Raw genomic sequence first — 23,590 nt, 5'->3', positions numbered from 1 at the left:
CGGAAGTTCAAGACCCAAAAAACTGCTAAAAATAGTGAATGTTGCTATAAACAAGGAAACTGATGAAACTGACTGGAGGTCTAGGTGGAATAGGTGGGTGGCCACCAATATCCACCTGAATCATGGACTCAAGAAAGCACCCCGTGTTTGGTACACCAGGATCCATAGCTATCTCGCCGGTTTGAGCTTCACTAAAAGTGAATTAGATGCAAAACATTATCACATTGCGATAGAAGGTAAATTATTAATTATTGTCTTATATATCGATGACTTGATCCTTACTGGTGATGAGCAGTTGATCAGATCTTCCAAGGAGGACCTTGAAAGAGAGTTTGAGATGGAGGACATGGGCCTCAAGCACTACTTCCTTGGATTGGAAGTATGGCAAGGTGATGGGGAAATTTTTGTCCTCAGGGAAAGTATGCCAACGAGATACTTCAGAGGTTCTGCATGGAAAGGTGCAAACCCATGGAGACTCCTCTAGTAGGAAATTGCATGAAAGAGGATGTTACTTCAGGTGAAGTAGTGGAGGTGACCATCTACAGGAAGCTTTTGGGGTCATTCATGTATTTTGTGAATACACTATCAAACATGTATTATGCAGTTAACTAGCTTAGTCAAGCAATGGTTAATCCAACCAAACTGTATTGGAAGGAAACTAAGAATGTGTTGACATACCTTAGAGGCACTACTTAGTTTTGTTTTTGGTACATATGGACAGAAGGAGTGAAACTGCAAGGCTTCACATATGCAAATTGGGCAAGGATTCCATCAAATAGGAAAAGCACATTAGGAGGAATTTTTAGTGTTGGGTCAACAACGATTTCTTGGTACAACAGGAAGCAGAGATCTATGGTACTTAGCTCAGTAGAAGAAGAGGACATGGCTACAAGTCAAGTAGTATGTGAGGCTATCTAGATGAGAAAGATTCGTGTTGGTTTATTTGGTTAGATGATGGATCATACTGTGATTTACTGTGATAATAAGAGTTTTATCAGACTCTCTAAGAATCACATATTTCATGATCGACCCAAGCATATCTACATCTAGTATCACCATCTACAATATTGTGTGCAGAGGCAGATTATATTCTTGGTACATTCCAACAGAGGAATAAGATACAAATATTTTGACAAAGGATTTGTTAACAAGAAAATTCGAGTTCCATAGGTGCAGGATAGGGGTCGTTGATAATCCCTTTCTTACTGAGAGGGAGTGTTGAAAATACAACAAGAAAATCTAGTTTTGACTTTGCCTTGGTCAAACTAGATTAAAATTTGAAATTCTATTTCAGTAGAATACTTGGAGGTATTTTAACTTAGGTGACATGGCTCTTATCACTCAGTTAACTCAGTAAATTCGAGTTGCATAAGATGGAGTTCAATTCTACATGATTGATTGCTAATTTTTAGCAATCTATTTCAGTTAATTTGACTTATTGTCAATTTAACTAGTTCTAACTGTCAGAAGAACTTGTGGAGGTCAAGTTGTGGAAGTGGAACTTCAACAAAACTCAGTGATCAACCAGTTAACTAATCAATCAACCCAAAATAATTTTTTCATGCATAGAATTCGAGTTACCCATTTCAGATGGAGATTCCAAGGCATGTACTATCAATTGTAGCATATTTGCATGCATACAGGTGGTGAATGCAGTCACAGGTTGACCTAAGTCTATTATGTAATTCCTTTGTGTGAAATTCCTAAAAAATGGGGCAATTTCCCAAGTGAACAACGCAAGGAAATAGGATCTTGGGAAGGCTTGAAATTGGTTAAGTATAGGGCCAAGTTCAGTCAGTCATGAAGAGGGATAGAATATACACCTACAGAGTGTGCTCGGGCTTGAGCAAGCATTGTATTTCTTCTCTATTCTTTTATTAATGCAATATACATAGTAAGGGGTTTTGAGCAGTTTCTTTCCCCTAGATAAATCTTTGTGCATGTGTGATGTTTCCTTTTGCATGTCTATGATTCTTGCTTTTGGTGGTGAATTAACTTCCGCAGATGAGTAGAGTAGCTTCAAGTTTTGTGATTTAGCAAATTTCATGAGCAATATTGAATCTACACATTAATTTCTACAAATGCGACAATGTGACATCACATTTAATGAATGCCCCAATACAATAAAACCTTTAATGAATGTCATAATGTGAGATCACATTAATGAATACTGCATTGCAACATAAACATTAACACTGCAAGATGAATGCCACATTTTGAAATAATCATTAAGATATAAGGTCTTTGATGATTATATATCACATTTTGAAATAACCATTAAGAAATGTTACAATCCAACAAAACCCTTGATGAACAAATAAATATTAAAAGAACAATAACTAACACACACACACACACACAAACACATATTTTCACAAGTACAATATTGTATATTCCATATCAGAATCATATGTATATTGTCAACACTATCAACATATGCCATGTCAGTTGTTGTAAATGAGCCTCGGTCGGGAAAGTTCTATTCCTTCCTCCCAACCACTCAGGATAACCCCAATTGACACACACCTTTATGTTTATTGAATTATGTCTACTTTGATTAATATTCAAAATATATATCATTTTATAAAAATTAAATAGTATAAATATAAAATTTATTATTGTAAGTTATAAAAATATAATATTATAATATTATATCATATTTAATAATATTTTAATAATCTACATAAATTTATATAACTATTATAAGTTACCCCATATATATATCTATATATATCTATCTATATATATATATACATAGATATTCAGTTTTTTATTGGTAGTTGAGAAGAATGATTATTATCTTCTTTATCTAGTTTCAATTTCGATAAATGCTATAATGACATTAATGATAATGGATTCGAATCTTATTTTATTGCTAATATATCGATTTTTAAAAAATTAATCGTCACATAAAAATGAAATTGAAACATCTTAATATATCACTAATATATTAATTAATTAATTAACTTTGTGTCACATAAATACTAACCACAATTACTATTTCTACTAATTAATATAATATTAAATATACTTATTAATATATATTATTATTTATTATAAAAAAATATAATAAAAATAATGATTTTATTAAAATTATTAATATATATCGTTTTCTTAATAGATAATTTATAACACAAATATGAATGTGAATATAAAACACAAAAAATAATAAATATTATTAGCTACAAATAATTCATTTATGCTAGAAATGTGAATCTAAGACAAAGAGTATGGAAATGTTTTGTTAAAAATACATTATAATAAAAATGTGAACGTATATAAGATAACGAGAGTATAGAAATGTATGTTCGAAATGTGAATGTGTACAAGATAAATGAATTACGAAAATGTTTTGTATGAATAGTTAATAATGATTAAGAATATGTATTTTTTTTTGTTACATGTTATATATATATTTATATTTAAAGTGGATTTAAAGTGGGTAGGTATGTATATTTCTCACAAATTTAAATAGTCAAATTATTGTGTAAAGACATATTCATTGTCTTACAAATAAAGGGTCTTATACATCAATTTTGTGTTCAGTTTGACAACAACTTAAAAATTCATAAAGCTTCAAGTTCAAAGAATATGTTCGTCCCGTCATGATAAGGCTTGAAGAGTAGGGGACCCCACACACGTGACATCTTGGCTCTTGCTTTAATATATAGAGTATAGTAGAAATGTGAATGTACCTAAGATAAAGAAATTATGAAAATGCTTTGTTATGAATGGTTTATAATGGTTTGAATATGTACTTCTTTGCAAGATGTCATACATTCAAATTTAAAGTGGGTGGGATATGGATATCTATCATAAATTTGAATAGTCAATAGAGATGTTTCTAGGTTTTCCTATAAACAAGATGTATCATATATCAATTTATTGTTTAGTTTGGAAAAAATTAAAAAATTCACATAAGTTCAATTCTACGGAACATGTTTAACTCGTTGTGATAACACTGGAAGAGTAAGGTCCCCACCCACATAACATCTTGATTTTTACTAAGCCATATATTATTAATATATCTAGTTTACCCACTATTAAATATATTAACCTTAAACATCTTCCATATTACTCAAACATTGTAAATTCACCGCATTAATATTAATATTACAAACAAGGAGAATATATCTTCCTAAAAACAATCTATAATAAAGATAAAATGTGAACTTACATACGATATAATAAAACATGAATTGGCATAGGGTGAAAAGATTATGGAAATGTTCATGTTGGAAGTAACGCTTCCATGTGTTGTTATGAGTTGTCATTGTGAGTACCCAAGCGTCAGTCTAGAAGATATTGATTTCTATGTTATGAGTTGGAGATGAGTTGGAGTCATAATCTAGATGTGTCAAAGTCGGTGTGTTATGTCCTTTATATTTGTATCTCTTGTGATCAATAAAATAATGAGTGTGATTTGTGTTTGTATGAATCTCGCTCTTATCTCACTCTCTCAATTTTTCTAACATGGTATCAGTGCCATAAAGCTGAAATTTGAGAGGTCTGATCTAGATTGTTAAAGCCCCTGTAATCTGGTTTTGTGAGAGTTGTTTGTTTTAAAGACGTTGTGTGATGCATTATCAAGATCTGTCATAAAAATATTATGTTGTCGTTGGAATCTTCACAGTCAGTATTACTATAATCGGGAGCTACAATCAAATCTGCATGTGCATATTGAGGATAAGAAAGAATGGCAATGGAGATGTGTACAACTGACTCAATGATATACGTACATGTATAGAGCATGCATAACAAATAATATCTTTCCAATTGTGATAATTGTGTCTCTTATCCAACTTTGCTTCCTATTCTCCTCAGAGAAGCTTTGAGAGTTGGGCCTCGAGTTTCTTTATCTCTTTACTAATCTGATCTAAGTATCGATTCCCATTCTCTACACATTATTATTATTGGAGCCATTTAATATTATGATCCCATCGGGACCCCAATATTGTAAATGCATGCGGCGGCCGCTTAGTTAATATTCTACTTTTGTAATATCAAACACTTTCTTTGCGAGAGGTTCAAGACCGGGAAGTGCATTGCTATCTTTGTCCACGGGGTGTAAGAAATCCAAGTTCGATTGGGGTTGACGCTAGGGGTAAAAACCCTACAAGATCGATGAATCTAGAGAGTTTTAAAAGACTTTGAGATCATTGTAGAAATATTTGTGGACAATGAAAAGAAAAAAGGCCTCCACATAAGAGTCATTGCAATCTATTTTGTAGGTTTGGTGGTAAAGGCGTGATCATGGAGCAAGAGATATGAAATTAGGCTACTATGGAAAGACGTTGCTAGCAAAAGCGAGATATCCAGATCAGTAGCTCCTTCAAGCATTGTTGTCTTCTTGAATTAAATTTTCTAACATTTCCTCCAAAGCCTCCTCTAGCATGAAGACCTCTAGTACACAACAAGTCTATAGTGTCGCTACCACAGCCAGATTCGGCCAACTTTCCGACTACCACAACCAGATCTGATTGCCTGAGGAATATCTTCCACCACAACTTCCTCTGCATCAACGAGGCTCACAACCATTAGGATTAAGATTGTTAATTATGAATCATAATTTAAAAATTATTGGCATCGTCGGCTTGTTGAAGTTTTATTTGTATATTTGAGTTTCTTTTTTTTGGGTTTGGGTATTGTGTAAAAAAATAAAATAAAAAAATTATGAGAGTTTGTGTTGGTGTTTTTGTTTTTATTGGTTATAAAAAGGGTTCATGGTTCTTAAACTAGAAGCCCCGATGTATGATACATCAATTATTTTGTGTTAGAAAGGTCAAGTTGGTTGATCAACTTTTGAAAACATTCATAATCCATACCTCCATCCTAGCAACTAACGGATAGCCGAAAGTGAAATATCCAGCAGATGGTAGTTGGTCCATAGGATGGTTCATTACTTGACGTCTCTTATCGCGGAATCCCTAACGAGCCGAGTTTTCAATATTTTTTTCTTGCAATGTTCATCAACAATGATCAAAGGAAGTTACGTTTTAAATGGAGGTCAAGTGATAGCTCAAAGATGTGGTGGTGAAAGAGCGGTGTTTGAGAGATTAAAGAGTGAATGTGAGCGTTGATGAAGACCAGTCAGACAAATTACCTTTGTTGTTGTAATATGTGTTTTTCATGTAAGCATTAAGGGAGGGTGTTGCATGTAATGCTTCCATGTGTTGTTGTGAGTTGTCATTGTGAGTTCCCAAGCATCAGTCTAGAAGTTGTTGATTTCTATGTTATGAATTAGAGATGAGTTGGACTCATAATCTAGACGTGTCGAAGTCATTGTGATATGTCATTTATATTTATATCTCTTGTGATCAATAAAACAGTGTGTGTGATTTCTGTGTCTAATTATTCTCTCTGTTCATCTCCCTAATTTTTCTAATAGTTCATTGTGAGGGGAGGTCTCCTTCGAGTAGGGAAGAGTCAATTATATGTAAGGTACACCGAAGAGCGAAAATAAGGTAAATAAATAATGTTATCCAATTACGATAAATAAATAGCATTATATTCACGAGTCAGCGAATGTGTGTGTGTGTGTGTGTATGTTTTCAAACAAAAAGTGATTTGATAGGTATTAATTGTAATCTACCTAGTCATTCAGCTCCCATTATAATAGATAAATGATAACATTCTGGTATGATTCTATGACTCTAAGCAACTCATTAAATGAGACTTGAAATTGTTCAACATTATTAAAGAATATTCATCACTCCCAAATTTACGTGGTCTTTATTAAATGCAGTTTTTTTTTTACTTAAATTTGTTGATTGTTAATGAATAAATGCATGATGTAGATCATTATTTAACATATTCGTTAAACATCATCCATGTCATCTAGTGAATGCGTTATGTATGATGTCTATAAAATGAATTGGATAGACTATTAATTAACTTATTTCTTATGTAGCCTCTATAGTAGCCCAACCGTTGTAAATTTTATCCTCACAAGACTCCACCAATTTGCAAAGTTACTGAGATTTTTGTCGCTATAGCTGGGAGTGTATTAAACACAGTCTAAACTCGTGAAGAAAATATACACCAATCTTACCCGCTTTGTACTAATGTACCCAACAAAAAATAGAAATAGTGTCTATTTGAAACCATCACCAATGTACTAACAATTAGTATGTTTTTTTCTTTAAAATATATATTTGAAACCAGCACCAATGTACAAGCAATTAGCATGCCTCTTTTCTTTAAAATATGGATGTAGTATTATTTAAAATTCTTATGCCATATATAGATTTTATAATTTATATTTGTGAAGGTTTTGTTTGATAGGATTTCCTTATATTATTAGTTTTTAGAAAATGTCAATATTATTTGAGAATATTTTGTATTAATTATGTTTAGACTATAAATATTTATCTATTTACTAATGAAATGATCCAGGTCCGGGTGTGACAAAGGACCCTTCCAAGGCCTTTTACTTTTGTGATGTGTTAAATTGCATTTTTAAAAGAAAATAAATGAATACATCTACATGTTGTAAAGAAGAGGAACATGTCAATCATCAACACATGAAAACATAATTCGCTGATAACAGAGTTCGTCCAGGAGGGACTACGTCTCTGGGCCCCAGTGTCAAGATGGTCTAGGCCGTTGCATTAAGTATTGTCAATATTGATGATGTACATAAGAGGTTATGTCGCTATCATACAAGGAAAATGCCCTCACATAGGAGTGGCTCCAAGAGATGTTCCACTACAGGAACTCTCAGTCAAGAGACTCCCATCAGTATGACACAAAACTCATACATGATGATCATCCGGCCAACATGGCATAAAAGGGATCTCAATGCAAACATGCATGGTGACACATGAGTATCCCATCAACATACAACAAAGGGATCTCAAAACACAACATGATGAATCATGACAACAAGTACATCACACAGCTGATTCCGCATCACATCAGGCAGGAATCATGAGACAAGTAAGAAACAAGATCCCATATCAAACATCAAATAGGGATCTGTGTAGCACAATGCATAGCAAAAGAAGTACATGAACACACTGCATATACCTCACATCTCGGGGCCATCTGAAGAAGCCGATGTCAAACTTCTGAAGTTGCTCGGACCATCTATCTCACGGCATCGAATCGCATGATAATGGTTGCTCGCACATGAATGCTAACACCTGCACTCGACTTGGAAAATTGGACGAAGAATAGAATGAGAAAATGGAAAATTTGAACGCACCATCAGATTTGCGGCGTCGAATAGTGCAAAATTGACTGTCAAATTTCTGAATTATGAGAAAGTGGAATTCTGGGGCTTAAGGAATCTTTTAGATTCCCCCTAGATTCCTCAAAGATTCCCTCCTCCGGGCCCTCTGCAAATCGGCTTCTCATATCAAGGAACTGATTGTGCCATCAGGCTCGTGTCGTTGAGAGGTGTAAGATCGACATAAAATTTGTCCAATTTGGACACTGCAAAAATTTCACCCTCCTGAAAATTTCACTTAGTCATGGTTCCACCTACATTAAAAATTAATAAAAAAATATTTTGTCTCGATTACCGTGCCAGCTCATGGTTCCTCCCTCCTCCTGGGTGCATTGGTGAGCTGAGTTTAAATACAAATTGGCGGGCAGATAGTCCAAAGAAGGACCGTTGGGCGCATTGGTAAAATTAAGTTAATGGTTGAGGAGGGGTCGGGTGGTCAAACCCCGCCCCTCCCTCTTTTTAACACATTATTGTTTGGTTTAAAACTGAAATGAATTTGAATGGGGGGTTGGGTCCGCATTCGGCGGCCCACCCCCATAACTCCTCGCTGCTCCTCGTATCAATATTTGGGTTGACCGTTTGGGGTTCGGTACACGGTACACCTCATGGTTTGGCGTTACATGTATTAATGGGGTCGCCCGCTTGGGGGCTAGCCACGTGGGTCGGGTGGGTTCGACTCCCGCCGGCTCCCGTACTAACATCCCGACATCGTCTTATTGGTGGGGGTGTGGACCGGGTCCATCAGCGCTGGCCCATGCCCACCCCAATTGGTTTTCATATGGTTAATACAAAGGGTGTGGCAGGGTCATGGCCACCCACCCAACCTTTTGATAATTGGAACAATGTTGTGGTTAGACTAGTGGGGGTCATGACCTGTCGGCCTTATAATAATGAAATTTTGTTATGAATTAGTTTTGGGGGTGGTAGGGGTGGTGACCCGCCACCACAACATATATGTATATATTTTTTTATTTTAATAAAAACAGGGAAGTTTTTCCAACCTTTAGAAAATAAGGGATATTGGGAAAATTAACGAGGCCACAATTTCGACGAATTTCGGGAGCTAGGTTTCACGCCTCAGGGTCGGTCAAATTGTAGAACACTTAAACTTGGCCCACAACTCAACTTTGACCAGAACTTTCACTGGCTCATTCTCCCTCATACGAATTCGGATTGATGAACCGTTCGTATCACTGTGATCAAGAAGATGAGATCTACGCTCTGGTCCTAGTTTGAAATCATTCTGATCACTTTGATTTTCAAGCTTCCATAAGCCCTCTTTATCCTATGCGTGTCCCTGGAGCCACCTGGATCAATCCTCCCCACTGAGGAGCTTTTGGTCCCCACTGAGGAGCTTTTATGTACCTTGTCTACATCACAAGCGTCCTAAAAGGTCTCACTTCCATCTCCTTCACCTTTTTTCTTTGGAGCCTTAAGCGATGAGCCGACACCTGCAACCTCTGCAACTTGTAGTACATTGTTTTGCAAATGACATGCTTAACACCTTCCCACACTTGCCGCGAGTTTATAACACGTACTCGGTGGTCAAGTTTACATCAAGATGGACACAATACTATAGCTATGAAAACAAGGCCAACATATCATTGTTGTTTTAACAAGTGATGGAAAACTCATCATCACTGCAACACATGATTTACAATAATAAGGCCAAACATTATTTTTTCTCTGACAAGTGATGGAAACAAGACATCACTTTCACAATTTATCATGCAACACAAAATAAGACCACACATCATTATTGCTGAACAAGTGATGGAAAACACATCATCACTTTTACATTTTAAAATGCAACAAATGATTTACAAAAGTACGACCATGAAATGCTAGCATATCTAGAAACCATTTTTCACTTATCATTGTGAATGGGTCGCCTCCTTGTGGTGGTTTTTCTTGTCAAACAATTGTTTCACCTAGTTCATGAATCGACACTTTGTCTTTAAGGCGCTGCTCTGGATGGAGCCTCCAACAAGTGGCTCTTTGATGGCCACTTCTGTCACAATTACTGCAATAGCTTTTCTTCCTACAAATTTGCTTAACATGTTTCTTTACCTACTGTTGACAGGGTCTTTCATGCCTCATCCTTTTGTGTGCTGCGATTCTTTTCCAACACTTAGAAAATGTATGGTTATGTAATCCACAAAAGGTCCATGTTTTTCGATGCCATGTTTTACGTTCATCATTAACAACATGACTACAATCGAAATGAACATTTGAATGTCGAGAGTGGTTATAGATTTTCTTGTCGTCTCTGGTGTAAGTATGGTGATGAGAGCTTGCCTCAACTCTTTCCCTGCAATGGAAACTGCCATGGGATGATGGGGATGTGTTCCCATCATTCTCTTTCCTTGATGACTTCGACGATGTCTCGGAAGAATCTGACACCTTCGAGCATTCTCCTTTGGTGTATCTCGAGCCTACAAATTGAGGTCTCTGCACAACCTCTAATGGTTGAGTTATGCCTTGGTTATTAACACCAAGTTCTTTTTCCTCCTCGTGCCTCGTCCTAGTAAGGAGCCTCATGTTTGTCCCTGTTATTGGAATCTCCAAATCTCCAACGGAAATCATACTATGTGAAGATGAGACCGAAAGGAAATCAACATCTTTTACCTCCTCAATCGATTTGGAAAGGACTGGCGAGGGCTTTTCATCATCTATTGTTGGTGGTTCGCTAATTGCCGTGGCGCATTCCCCAACTTCCTTTCTGACATACCCAAGTCCTGTTCGACATGGTAATTCCTCTACTTTTATGGGGTTGACAATGCCTTGGCCATTGACGCCCAAGCCTTCTCCTTCATACCCCATTTTCTTCAACAATTTGGAGCCAATTCCTGTGGTGTGATTTTCAAAAATAGCAAAATCATCATCCAGAAATATACATGAAGATGGAGAACTACTTCTTACCTCACATGGTTCACGCTGCAACTTTTCCAAGGCCTTGTCCTTTGCTTGCAGCTGTCGTAGCAAACTATGTTTCTCCTCTTTCTCTTCATGTAGACGTATCTTCAATTCAACGTTCTCTATTTGAAGATCATGTTTGTTGTGCTTCATTTCTTCCAGGGCCTCTTCCGTGGCTTGCAATTGAAGCTACAATCACTCCTTTTCCTCTGTCTCTTTCTGTAGAGTTTCATACATTATTTCCACCCTTTTGGATATTTTGAGCATTGTCTCGTACAACGCTTTTTCATCCTTTGCTGCTGCACGTTCCATTGTTCACACTGCAATTCACATCCACGCAAAGACCGCTCTGATACCACTTGATCCAGGTCTGAGTGTGACAAAGGACCCTTCCAAGACCTTTTACTTTCGTGATGTGTTAAATTGCATTTTTAAAAGAACATAAATGAATACATCTGCATGTTGTAAAGAAGAGGAACATGTCAATCATCAACACATGAAAACATAAGTTGTTGATAACGAAGTTCGTCCAGAAGGGACTACGTCTCCGGGCCCCGGTGTCAAGATGGTGTAGGTCGTTGCATTAAGTGTTGTCAATAGTAATGATGTACATAAGAGGTGATGTCACTATCATACAAGGAAAATGCCCTCACGCAGGAGTGGCTCCAAGAGATGTTCCACTATAGGAACTCTCAGTCAAAAGACTCCTATCAGTATGACACAAAACTCATGCATGATGATCATCCCACCAACATGGCATAAAAGGGATCTCAATGCAAACATGCATGGTGATACATGAGTATCCCATCAACATACAACAAAGGGATCTCAAAACACAACATGGTGAATCATGACAAAAAGTACATCACGCAGTTGATTCCGCATCACATCAGGCAGGAATCATGAGACAAGTAAGAAACAGGATCCCACATCAAACATCAAATAGGGATCTGTGCAGCGCAATGCATAGAAAAATAAGTACATGAACACATTGCATATACCTCACATCCAGGGGCCATCTGAAGAAGCGGATGTCAAATTGCTAAAGTTGTTCGGACCATCGATCTCACGGCATCGAATCGCATGAAAATGGTTGCTCGCACATGAATGCTGACACCTACACTCCACTTAGAAAAGTGAACAAAGAATAGAATGAGCAAATGGAAAATCTGAACACACCATCATATTTGTGGCGTCGAATAGTGCAAAATCAACTGTCAAATTTCTAAATTCTGAGAAAGTGGAATTCTGGGGCTTAAAGAATCTTTTAGATTCCCCTTAGATTCCTCAAAGATTCCATCCTCCGGGTCCTCTGGAAATCGGCTGCTCAGATCAGGAAAGTGACTGTGCCATCGAGTTCGTGTCGCTGAGAGGTGTAAGATCGACATAAAATTTGTCCAATTTGGACACTGCAAAAATTTCACCCTCCTGGAAATTTCACTTAGTGATGATTCCACCTGCATTAAAAACTAATAAAAAAATATTATGTAACGATTTCCGTGCCTGCTCCTGGTTCCTCCCTCCATCTCGGCACACTGGTGGGAAGAGAGTCCAAAGAAGGACCATTTAGCACATTGGTAAAATTAGGCTAATGGTTGAGGAGGGGACGGGTGGTCAAACCCCGACCCTCCCTTTTTTTAACACATTACCATTTGGTTTAAAACTAAAATGAATTTGAATGGGGGGTCAGGTCTGCATTGGGTAGCCTGCCCCCATAACTCCCCGTCGCTCCTTGTATCAATATTTGGGTTGACCGTTTGGGGTTCGGTACACGGTACACCTCACGGTTTGGCGTTACATGTATTAATGGGGCTGCCCGCTTGGGGACGACCACATGGGCTAGGAGGGTTCGACCCCTACTCGTCCCTTACTAACATCTCAACATTGTTTTATTGGTGGGGATGTGGGCCGGGACCACCGGAGGTGGCTCGCGCCCACCCCAATTGGTTTTCATATGGTTAATACAAAGGGTGTGGCGGGGTCATGGCCGCCCACCCAACCTTCTGATAATTGGAACAGTGTTTCGGTTAGGCGGGCAGGGGTCATGACCCATTAGCCTTATAATAATATAATTTTGTTAAGAAATAGTTTTGGGGGTGGCAGGGATGGTGGCCCGCCACCACAACATATATATATATTTTATTTTAATAAAAACAAGGGAGTTTTTCCAACCTTTAGAAAATATGGGATATTGGACAAATTAACGAGGCCACAATTTTGACCGATTTCAGGAGCTAGGTTTCATGCCTCAAGGTTGTTCAAATTGTAGGACACTTAAACCTGGTCCACAGCCCAACTTTGACCAGAACTTTGACTGGCTTGTTCTCCCTCATACGAGCTCATATTGATGAACCGTTCACACTACCATGATCAAGACGCCGAGATCTACACTCTGGTCCCAGTTTGAAATCATTCTGATCAATTTTATTTTCGAGCTTTCATAAGCCCTTTTTGTCCTGTGTGTGTCCCTGGAGCCACCTGTATCATGAACTTTGTATGATATATATATATATATATATATATATATATATATATATATATATATATAAAAAAAAACATTAGAAAAATAATTAATATTTTAATTTTTATTATTCTATTGGTGAAAAGGCATTGGAAAGATTGAATTGAAAAAAAAAAAAAAAAATAGAAAACCCAAACAAAAACAAACAAAGAAAAACTTATATCTAAAGCTCTTTCCCTTGGTTTTTTACTTGAAATTCTTAATCACGTGAAGATTGTTTTACAACATTACATAGTTAAGAGGTCAAAAGTTCAAAACTGAAGGGGTGTAGAGTATGCATGCCTTCATAGACTTAGTAGTCGCATCGATGCATGGAGGTGGGTCCCTCGTCCCAAAAACAAGGGGGTCTCATACACCAATTTGGTGTATGTCTTGGTTGTGACCCTAAAATTGGATAAATACAACTTGAGTGGGCCTAATGGTTAAGAGAATGTGTTTCCTCCTAAGAGGTCATAGGTTCAAAACCAGAGGGGGGTAGAGTATGTATGCCTTCGTAGACTTATCAGTCAAATTGTTGCACAGAGGTGGGTCCTTTTTCCCACAAACAAGGTGGTCTCATATACAAATTTTGCGTTTTGCTTGGTCGTGACCTTAAAATTGGATAATATTAATAATAATATATTTACTTATTATTAAAAGAGTATAAGACATATATTGATTTTACAATTTACAAGTTGTTAATATAGGACATATATTGATTTTACATTTTACAAGTTGTTAACTAATATATAAAAAATTATATGAATGCATTATATTAAGGTAATGCCAATACCTAATTTAAGATTAATAATTATTCTTCTTTACAAATTTCATGAATAAATAACATGTTTTTATTTTAATTATCTTATAACAAATAAGACTATTTATTTGTGTACTTAATCCTATTAAATTTAATCATATTAAATCTAGTTGAATATATATAATGGATTTGAATACATTTGATCCTTATAAGTCATCTATTTTGTCTCAAAAATAAATAAAAATGGTCCCTAAGACTGTTTATTTGTGTACTTCATCCTATTAAATTTAATCATATTAAATATAGTTGAATATATATAATGGATTCGAATACATTTGATCCTTATAAGCCATCTATTTTGTCTCAAAAATAGATACAATTGTTAGAATATTAATCATGAAGTCGTCTGTCCCTATTCATATGACGGTGAGTCGTTAGTGTCAGTCTGCGAGGAGTTAATAGTCGGCGGGAGTCGAGGAGTCCACAATGTTTAGGTAGCTAATAAATATAGTCGGTGTAATCCCTGTAAATTTTCCAGTTGAATTGATGTATAAATTTCAATGATTTAAATGCAATTATCAAGCTCTAAGTTGATTCTTCAACTCTAAAATGGTATCAGAGTGAGAGTCGTAGGCTCAGTGGTATGAAGAGTTGTGGGCTCGATGGTGTGAAGAGTTGTGAGAGAGCCCATTGTGTGGAGATCCTGTTATGGAGAGATTTAACTACCAAGAGATTCAGTGCCCGTGTGTTATTTGGCATTGTCAGAGAGCACCATCACTGAGAGTCGATTGTTAGTTGCTGAAGAGCTTGCATTGAGCGACATTGCTTATTGATGTCAAGATTGTGTGGAGGCACTCTTGGATTGATGGAATATTAAAGTGCCAATTCTGTGTGTTACAAGTGAAGGTCATTGTCGGTGGAGGCCAAACCTTTCTGTGATCTGTGAGCGGATCATCGTGTGGTTGTTGTTGTTAGCCGAGGGGGTGGTTGTTGTGAGTGTTTGGGCATGAGCCTACTTTAATGAGAGTGTGACCGAATTGAATTTGTAAGATTTCATTGGTGGCAGCAACAATGTCCCATCCTGGTTGCGAGGTAGTGCCTTGCAAGGTCTGGAGGGTATAATTTCATATTCTGGAAGTGATCTACTGAACGATGAGTCTATTGCAGTAAATCGAGGGTGTGTGGAGCTGGTGTGAGTGAGCCCAACATGCGTGGAATCGAGTTGTCAAGAATAACATAAGTTTTTTTTACAGTTGAGGTGTGTTGTAGAGTGACAGTGGAAGAGGCATGTTAAAGCCGATCAATGACCTATCTGGTCGTTGTTCAGAAGTGATGTGTGAAAGAAATAAGTGTAGTAGCACTCAAGTTGAGCGTATGTGTATTACTGCTAGAGCTGTGGTATAAAACCTTATAATTGTCTTGATCTTAGACAAGTCACGGATTGTTGTGTGAGGGTCGAGCCTAATTGAAATCTGGTGAGTCGAAATCCTATGTATCCAGAAGAGTCCTGGCTTGTGTATTGTATTGCGACTTTAGAAGAGTCGTGGACCACCTATTGACGAAGTTGATCGGAGAGGTGTGTGACAGTGCCTACTCACTAACCTGTGCACCTAGAGAAGAGTTGTGTGCTCTGGAGAAGGACTGATGGTGCGTATAGATCGATTTGTGTTCGTCGTGTTCAGACTGTAGAGATGTATGTTCCAATTGGCCTAACTTGGTGGCAGTTTCAATTCTACTCTGCCACAGCCTGCATGGAATAGATCTATGGGAAATCTGCATGAGATGAGTGTCTGTCTGTATGTGGAACATTCTTGAGGAGCATTGAAATCCTTTGGTTGAGTTGTGGGAAACTTGTTGCCAGCCCGTTTGAGCCACGCATGTGGAGAAGGCGCAGTGGTGTTGGAACGTGAAGTTGTGGGTGCATTCTGCAGTTGACTGAGGTTTGGTTTATGGTTTATAAGAGGCGTAGTGAGCCTTGTGATGGGTCATTTTAGATTGTAGCGTCAGCTGAGCTGAAGCGCGTGGATGAAGAAACTGATATGTTGAATCCCATATGGAGTGTAAAGGAGCAGCTGCAGTGGAAATTGTGAAGCATTACATGTCTCCTTTGCTTTGTTGAGTTGTTGTTGTGGTGTAAGCAGCCACCTTGAAATGCACCCTTTGTGTTATTGAGTTGTTGTGGTGGTGTAAGTGGCCACATTGGAATGCAGCCTCGGTCAATGAGTTGAATGAGTCGGACAAATATTTTCTCGAGCATTTTTTACATTGGTATTTTTGATAATCCTCTATTCAGAAGTATTTTTAGGTCGGGTAAAGTATTTTTTTAATCAGAAGAATTATTCGATAAAAAAATGGTTTTATTGATGAGCATGAATATCAAGAGGTGCGATCTATTCCCCATGTTCCTGCCATCAGTGAGGGCAGAACTTGCTTCTCCCAAAACCCAATTGTTAGAAATTTGATTGGATCTACTTCTAAGATCATTGTGACAGTGAAGGATATGACCATGGATGTTGTTCAAAGGTCACTCATGTTCGAAGATGAGTGCATTTTGGTGGATGAAGAGGATCATGTCATTAGCCATGACTCAAAATACAATTGTCAATTGATGGAGAAAATAGATTCAGAGAATCTATTGCATAGAGCTTTCAGTGTGTTTCTATTCAATACATAATATAAATTTCTTCTTCAACGATGTTCTTCAACAAAGGTAACATTCCCTTTAGTATGGACAAATACTTGTTGCAGCCATCCTCTCTATAGGGAGTCTGATAGCTCATCGAGGAGAACAATTTAGGGGTCCGAAATGTATCCCAAAGGAAGTTGTATGATGAACTAGGCATTGTTGTAGAAGATGATCCAATCGGTTAGTTTGTGCCACTTGGTCTCATACTTTATAAAGCTCCTTCTCATGGAAAGTGGGGAGAGCATGAATTGGATTACCTTGTTTTCATTATTCGGGATGTTGCCTTGCATCCTAATCTGGAAGAGGTTTCTGATGTTAAGTACGTAAGAAAAGAGCATTTGAAGGAGCTCATAAGGAAATCAAGAAAGGTGAAGATGAAACTACACCAACAAATGAACAAGCATGGACCCTTTAGCAAGAAGGCACAAATGAAAGCTTTGTTATCAAATTTTTAATGTACCGTTGTAAGCCTAGCTGAGACTGAGACCAGCATGAAAGCTAAAGTATAGGTCATGATTAAGGGGAGGTGTTAGAAAATCACAAAGTCATCCGTCCATGTTCATATGGCGAGGAGTCATCGGTGTGAGTTAGCAAGGAATTAATAGTCAGCGGGAGTCGACAAGGTTTAGGTAGATAATAAATATAGTCAATGCAATCCCTATAGATTCTCTGACTGAATTGATGTATAAATTTCAATGACTAAAATGCAATTATCAAGCTCTCAGTCAAGTCTTCAACTATAAAAAAAATAGTCCCACTCAACTTGCAAAATGATTACATAACACAACACTTAGATATACTTTATACAACGAATTTGGATAATCACCATAGGTTGTGTAATTCCACTGATCAAGGCCTCTTGGATTAAAAGTTCGTGATAGCATTATCCGTGCCGCAAGGCAGTGGATATCGCATTGGGTTTTTTGTCAAACCCATATTAGTTTGGGCTTGACCAAAAAAAATTGCAAAAATTTCTATAATATAACATTACACATTGAAATATATGATTTTTTTAAAATAATTTAATCTATTATATTAAACTTGAATGGATATCAAGTTAAACATGTTATTGTGCATTGGCTCTGTTAATGTGCCCATTACCTCTATTAATTAACTAAAAAATACAAAAATTACATCAATGTGCAAGTAGAGCATTTATGATACATACTGCCTCCTCACCATCAGAACGTTTAAACTCACATGAACTTCAGCGAAAATTTCTTGAAATCACACAGACACTGGGCTTCTCGTGTTCATTCGCTGGAGAGTTTTTTTCGTTATACTCGTGCTATCTTTGAAATTAATGTGTGTGTATGGACCCCATACCATGTGACTGATTATGCATTCCGACTTGAGAAGTGCTTATGTACTAGCCATTATATTAATGAGAAAATAATAATTTTCTATAATTTCAATTTGTTTTGAGTGTAATTCTGAGTTGAACTTTTATTTGTATCAAAATAATTTACTTGTGTGAAATCCTAAATTATATTTATACTATACAATCTGTGTTGAAGGTGGCAAAATAGTTATCAAATTTGAGGATTACGCTAGGTTGAAATAATTTAGTAGTATTGAAAATGTATATTATGTTTCTTTTAATTTTTTAGAAAGGTGATAATATTATTGAAATTTTATGTTATATTTTTATTATAAAATAATTTAGTAATACTAAAATTTTGTATTATATTTGTTTTACGATTTTTTGAGAAAATAATAAAATTATTGTAATTTTATATTTTTTCTTATTACAATTTGATTCGCGAATGTGATAATATTATTGCTAATGAGTATAATCATTGTATATTTCTATTTATAAAAATGGTTAATGATTAATATAATCTAATAAAAAATAGATTATTTAAAATCACATATGTAATTTAAAACTATTAATTAAAATCAGATATGTAATCTAAAACAATTTATTAATGGTATGTGACAGATAAATTTTTATTTTATATTATATTTTTAAGGGGTAGACAGGCATCACTTAGGCTTTTGTGCAAACCTAACCACATATGGTAGATCTTAGACTATGAGGGTTTTGTGCAAACCTAACCACATATGGTAGATCTTGACTATCAATGAATGAATGAAGCTCAAAATAATAAGATGTTTGTAATAAGCATAAATATAAAATTTCTCATATTCACAAACCAAGGTATAATATAAATTTATGATAGGACCTCTATACCGAGGTCTAATAATAAGGTTTCCATAAAACCATATTCACAAACTATAAAAAGCCAAAAATAAACTATTAATAATTATTTCTATATTGCAATACAAATAATGTTAGTTTACAAAATTTAATAATACATTTAATTACAATTTAAAATTAATCTAATTATAGCATTTTAAAAATTTTAATTTTATATTTTGATTGATTTCTACTTTAATTTAGCTATATTTTAACTAAGCTTCAAGGGTTAACTACTATATAACCCTTATATTCATTTTTGGTATTTTCCACAAATTATATGATATTAATATGATATTATTATATTTCCTTGGGTTTTCTTTGAAACGACTGCTTGTGAGGAATGGTAGATATTGAGACAGATCCCTTCTGCTTTGAAATGAGTTTTCAAAGAGCAGTGAAGAATGGTAGATACAGAGACAGATCCCTTCTACTTTGGAATGAGTTTTCAAAGAGCAGTATAAGTTTTGAAAGGGCAGCATAATTAAATTTTAAAAATAAAGGCATGAAGCCCGTAAACTGTATAATTATTTCTTAATCACATCAGCCACATTCATTCCACTAATGACAAAAGTTTGCTAACGTGTTTTGAGTGCGTTGCGAGAGGGTATCTGTGCAAGAGACAGAAAGTATGACTATGGCAAATCGGGTAAATGATTTTTATTATGCTTTCTATCAATAATAAAAACGACTATGGCTTCACTTCTTCAAACTTTGTAAAAATTCAGGGCAAAGAAAGTGTTGTGTTAGAAACAGAGGCAGCATCGTGGCATTGAGAAAGGAACAACAATGGATATCAGTTGCAGCAAGCAGCGACACCATGCGGTTCTCGTTCCTTTTCCTGCGCAAGGCCACATAAATCCCATGATGCAGGTGGCCCTGAAGCTTGTGGACGAGGGATTCTTTATCAGTTTTGTGAATACAGATTACAACCATTCTCGCATAGCAGAGGCTAACAAAACCAGTTTGAGTAATCACACGATGATCCGTTCTGTGGTCGTCCCCGATGGCCTTCCTTCCAATGATACTCGCACCGACTTTGCCAAGCTATGTGATGTCACAGAAAACGTGATTGTCCCGTTTCTTGACAACCTCATTCACCAAATCAAAGAGGGGGATAATGATTCAAGTGTCTGCCTGGTAGTAGACGTTGTAGCGTCACAGGCACTAGAGATTGCTCAACGCCACCACATTCCAAGGGCCGCTCTCTGGACATCTCTTACTGCTACCTACGCACTGTGCTTTGATATTCCATCCCTTGTTTCATCCCAAATCATTCCCTCAAACGGTATGCTTACAGTTAATTATTATGTTAATTTCATGAATCTTATAATTATAGTGTATGAATTGATTGCCAGTATTGTATTTATTAATTGAGGCCTCTGCAGGACTTCCAAAGGACTTTAAAATGGTGAAATACCTCCCCTCCATGCCGCCTCTCTGCTCTGCACATCTTCCATGGGCGGCCGGTTTCAATGACTCTGATAAAGAATTACTTTTCCACTTCATAAATCGATGCATGGAGAGTGTGCGGGAAATAGATTGGGTCATCTGCAATTCCTTCCATCATCTTGAAGACCACGCCATCAGCAGAGTGGTCGAGAACGGAGGTTCAGTCTGTCCAATAGGTCCCTTGGTTCCTTCTTCCCTTCTCAATTCGAACTCAGGACTCCGATTGGAAATCACAACGGGATTTTGGGCCGAAGATGGCGAATGCTTGGATTGGTTGGATAAGCAGTCCAGCCAGTCTGTGATCTACGTCTCATTTGGCAGCTTGAGTGTGTTAAGCGAGACGCAGTTCCAACAACTTGCACTTGGGTTGGAGGCCACGGAGAGACCATTTCTTTGGGTTGTGCGCCCTGATCTGGTACAAGGTAGCGAGGCCGCCTTCCCTCCGGGGTTCGTGGAGCGCATCCAACGGAGCCAGCGGGGGTGTTTGGTGTCGTGGTGTCCGCAGTTGAGGGTACTTTCTCATCCTTCCATGGCTTGTTTTCTGACACATTGTGGATGGAATTCAGCGTTGGAGAGCATTACCATGGGGGTGCCCATGTTATGCTGGCCTTATTTTGGAGATCAGTTTCTGAACCAAAGTTATATAGTCCATGTCTGGAAAATTGGCTTGTCTTTGCTTAAGGAAAACACTGCATCTACTGAGAGTGGAACATCAATAATCGACATGACTGAGATTAAGAGGGCTGTGGAGAGAGCAGTGACGGGCGAGGAAGGTGCAGAGATGAAGAGAAGAGTGATGAACTTGAGGGAGAGTGCGATTGCTGCAGTTAAGGAAGGTGGTTCATCTGACACAAATTTCCGCAACTTCGCTACTGCAATGAAAACCGTAGAAAACTAATTGATTGACGCTGCTGAGTGCCGGTAGGATTCGCTTCTGGGAACAACTACGATCGTAGTGTAATAATATGTTAGAAATTGTAATTACTCTAGTATGTGGAGTTAGCTAAATTTAGGGAGTTAATTTTAACTGAGTGTTGAGTGTTGAGCATTGAGCCAAGTTGAGTGATGGATAATGAGTTAAGTGCAGTTTATATTTAGAGTGAGTTGACTAAGTTAAGTGTATGTGCATGTTAAGATATTTTAGGCCAGTCTCTAGTTGGTAAAGGTTAAATACCCTTCACTGGTTTCATTGTAAGAATCAAGTTTTGTGTGATCGATAGAAGAGCAGCAGCTCATGTGATTTGTGTGTGAATTATTTGTTTTGTCTCCTCTGTCTTACCAACAAGTTGGTATCAAAGCTGTCTTACCAACAAATTGGTATTGGAGCTGAAATCAAAATATAGAATCTACAGCTGCAACTACGATCTTAGTGTAATAATATGTTGAATAGCTTTGTTACATCATATTTTTGCTTCTAACAATTGGAATTAATGTTTCAATAGTCTCCTTGTTAAGACCAGAAATTAGTTTGCTAAAAGGCACAATGTCTAGATGGAAAACATCTTTAATCATGTTCTCAAAGAGATCTAAGTCCTCCTCCCTTTAGCTACAAAGATGCTCCATCAGTGTTCCATTTGTGATTTAATTGGCGGAACATCTTTGTTTGTTCATCTTAAACCGTAGTGAATATACAACATCCACTTTGCCCAATGCCCCATTGACAATAAACTTTATTAAGAGCAATCAAAGACCAGAAATCTGGAGATCTTAGGAGCCATGAAGTACAACATATGAACCATTTCAAAATCAAAGTGAAAACTCAACATTACAGGCCAATATTGGAAAGCATGCATCCCAAAGAGTATTCTAAGTGCTTGATCATGATTGCTACCTTTATGTGTAGATATTTTGATGAAGTCAAAGAAGAGAGCATCAAAACATTTGCAATGTTCCCTTTTCATACATTCAAGCAGATCTTTAGACACTATCAAACTGACTTGCAGAACGATTGCACCATAGATGGCCTCATTGTGGACATAACATTGCTTGCTCCACACACGATGTTCTATAGTAGTAAAAAGCTCTTTCGGTATGGTAACTGCTCACACAGCTAAATCAAATGAAGGAATTATATGGGGATGTTATCCTTCATTGAATACCATTGAATGCACTTTGGTTATCCGTGTGGATCAAAGAAACCCTAGTTGTCTCCATTATGTAGTAAATGCTTTGTCAAATATGCGCACAAGTTAGCTACAACAGCTACTTTTGGGAAAATTCCAAGTTTACTACTTTTGGGAAAAGCGGAGATGATATTCGGTGTTTGTAGGAGTTGGAACCCGTGGTAAAAGCCATGACTAGTGAACAAAGGGAATGAGCAAGGTGCTTTCCTATAAAAAATCATCATCAAGAAATGGATGCACATGTTATGGTGCTCACTATGGTCGAAACTGAATTTGAGTGGACATCATCACCAAATTAAGAGAATGTTAAGAGGATGCTATAGCCCAATGAGAAATGGCTACAGTTAAGGTGGTATGTGTGCAGAGCGGCATACTCACAATAGTCATGTCAAGAAGATGAAATGTGCCACACCGTGACTATGGGCATCCTTAGTGGTGTCTGCTTAATCAACGAGATCAGGGATCATGGAAGACATGTTATTCAACTCATTTGAATTTGAATGAATTGGTTACTCAACAAATGGTTCGGTACACACATCATCACATCACATCATGTGACATCCACCAAGGACAAATATATCAATCTATGACCCAGATGCTAAGTTGCAAACCATATAAGTCATTGCAATATCATCCACATTCAACTCATGCAGAACCTTCAAAGGATTTGCATGGCTAAGATTGTTGAATAGTTAGAATATAATCAAGAAAGAAGAATCAAAA

The 23,590-nt window shown here is 36.9% G+C and overlaps 1 protein-coding gene and 1 pseudogene across 1 annotated transcript; both read left to right on the top strand.

Annotated features, from left to right (window-relative positions):
• Nucleotides 1-16,912: 16,912 nt before the first annotated feature.
• On the top strand, nucleotides 16,913-17,547 carry LOC149250149 (isopentenyl-diphosphate Delta-isomerase I, chloroplastic pseudogene; annotated as a pseudogene).
• Nucleotides 17,548-20,036: 2,489 nt separating this feature from the next.
• LOC149250148 (UDP-glycosyltransferase 85A1-like) lies at nucleotides 20,037-21,827 on the top strand. Its single transcript, XM_089456399.1, has 2 exons — nucleotides 20,037-20,580; nucleotides 20,681-21,827. Exons 1-2 carry the CDS (start codon nucleotides 20,082-20,084, stop codon nucleotides 21,640-21,642), a joined length of 1,461 nt encoding a protein of 486 aa, XP_089312525.1. The 5' UTR covers nucleotides 20,037-20,081; the 3' UTR covers nucleotides 21,643-21,827.
• The last annotated feature ends 1,763 nt before the right edge of the window (nucleotides 21,828-23,590 follow it).

This window comes from Pinus tabuliformis, chromosome 7 (assembly GCF_031772625.1).
Source record: "Pinus tabuliformis cultivar Carrire ecotype Pingquan chromosome 7, CPIR1, whole genome shotgun sequence".
NCBI lineage: Eukaryota > Viridiplantae > Streptophyta > Pinopsida > Pinales > Pinaceae > Pinus > Pinus tabuliformis.
The sequence above is the reverse complement of the archived record's forward strand: the minus strand, read 5'-3'. Positions and strand labels throughout refer to the sequence as shown.

What these genes read in the sequence shown, in the direction of transcription:
- LOC149250148 (XM_089456399.1), top strand. Translation starts at nt 20,082, where the DNA reads ATGGATATCAGTTGCAGCAAGCAGCGACACCATGCGGTTCTCGTTCCT. An exon ending in CCAAATCATTCCCTCAAACG is followed by an intron (nt 20,581 to 20,680) that starts GTATGCTTACAG and finishes AGGCCTCTGCAG; the next exon opens with GACTTCCAAAGGACTTTAAA.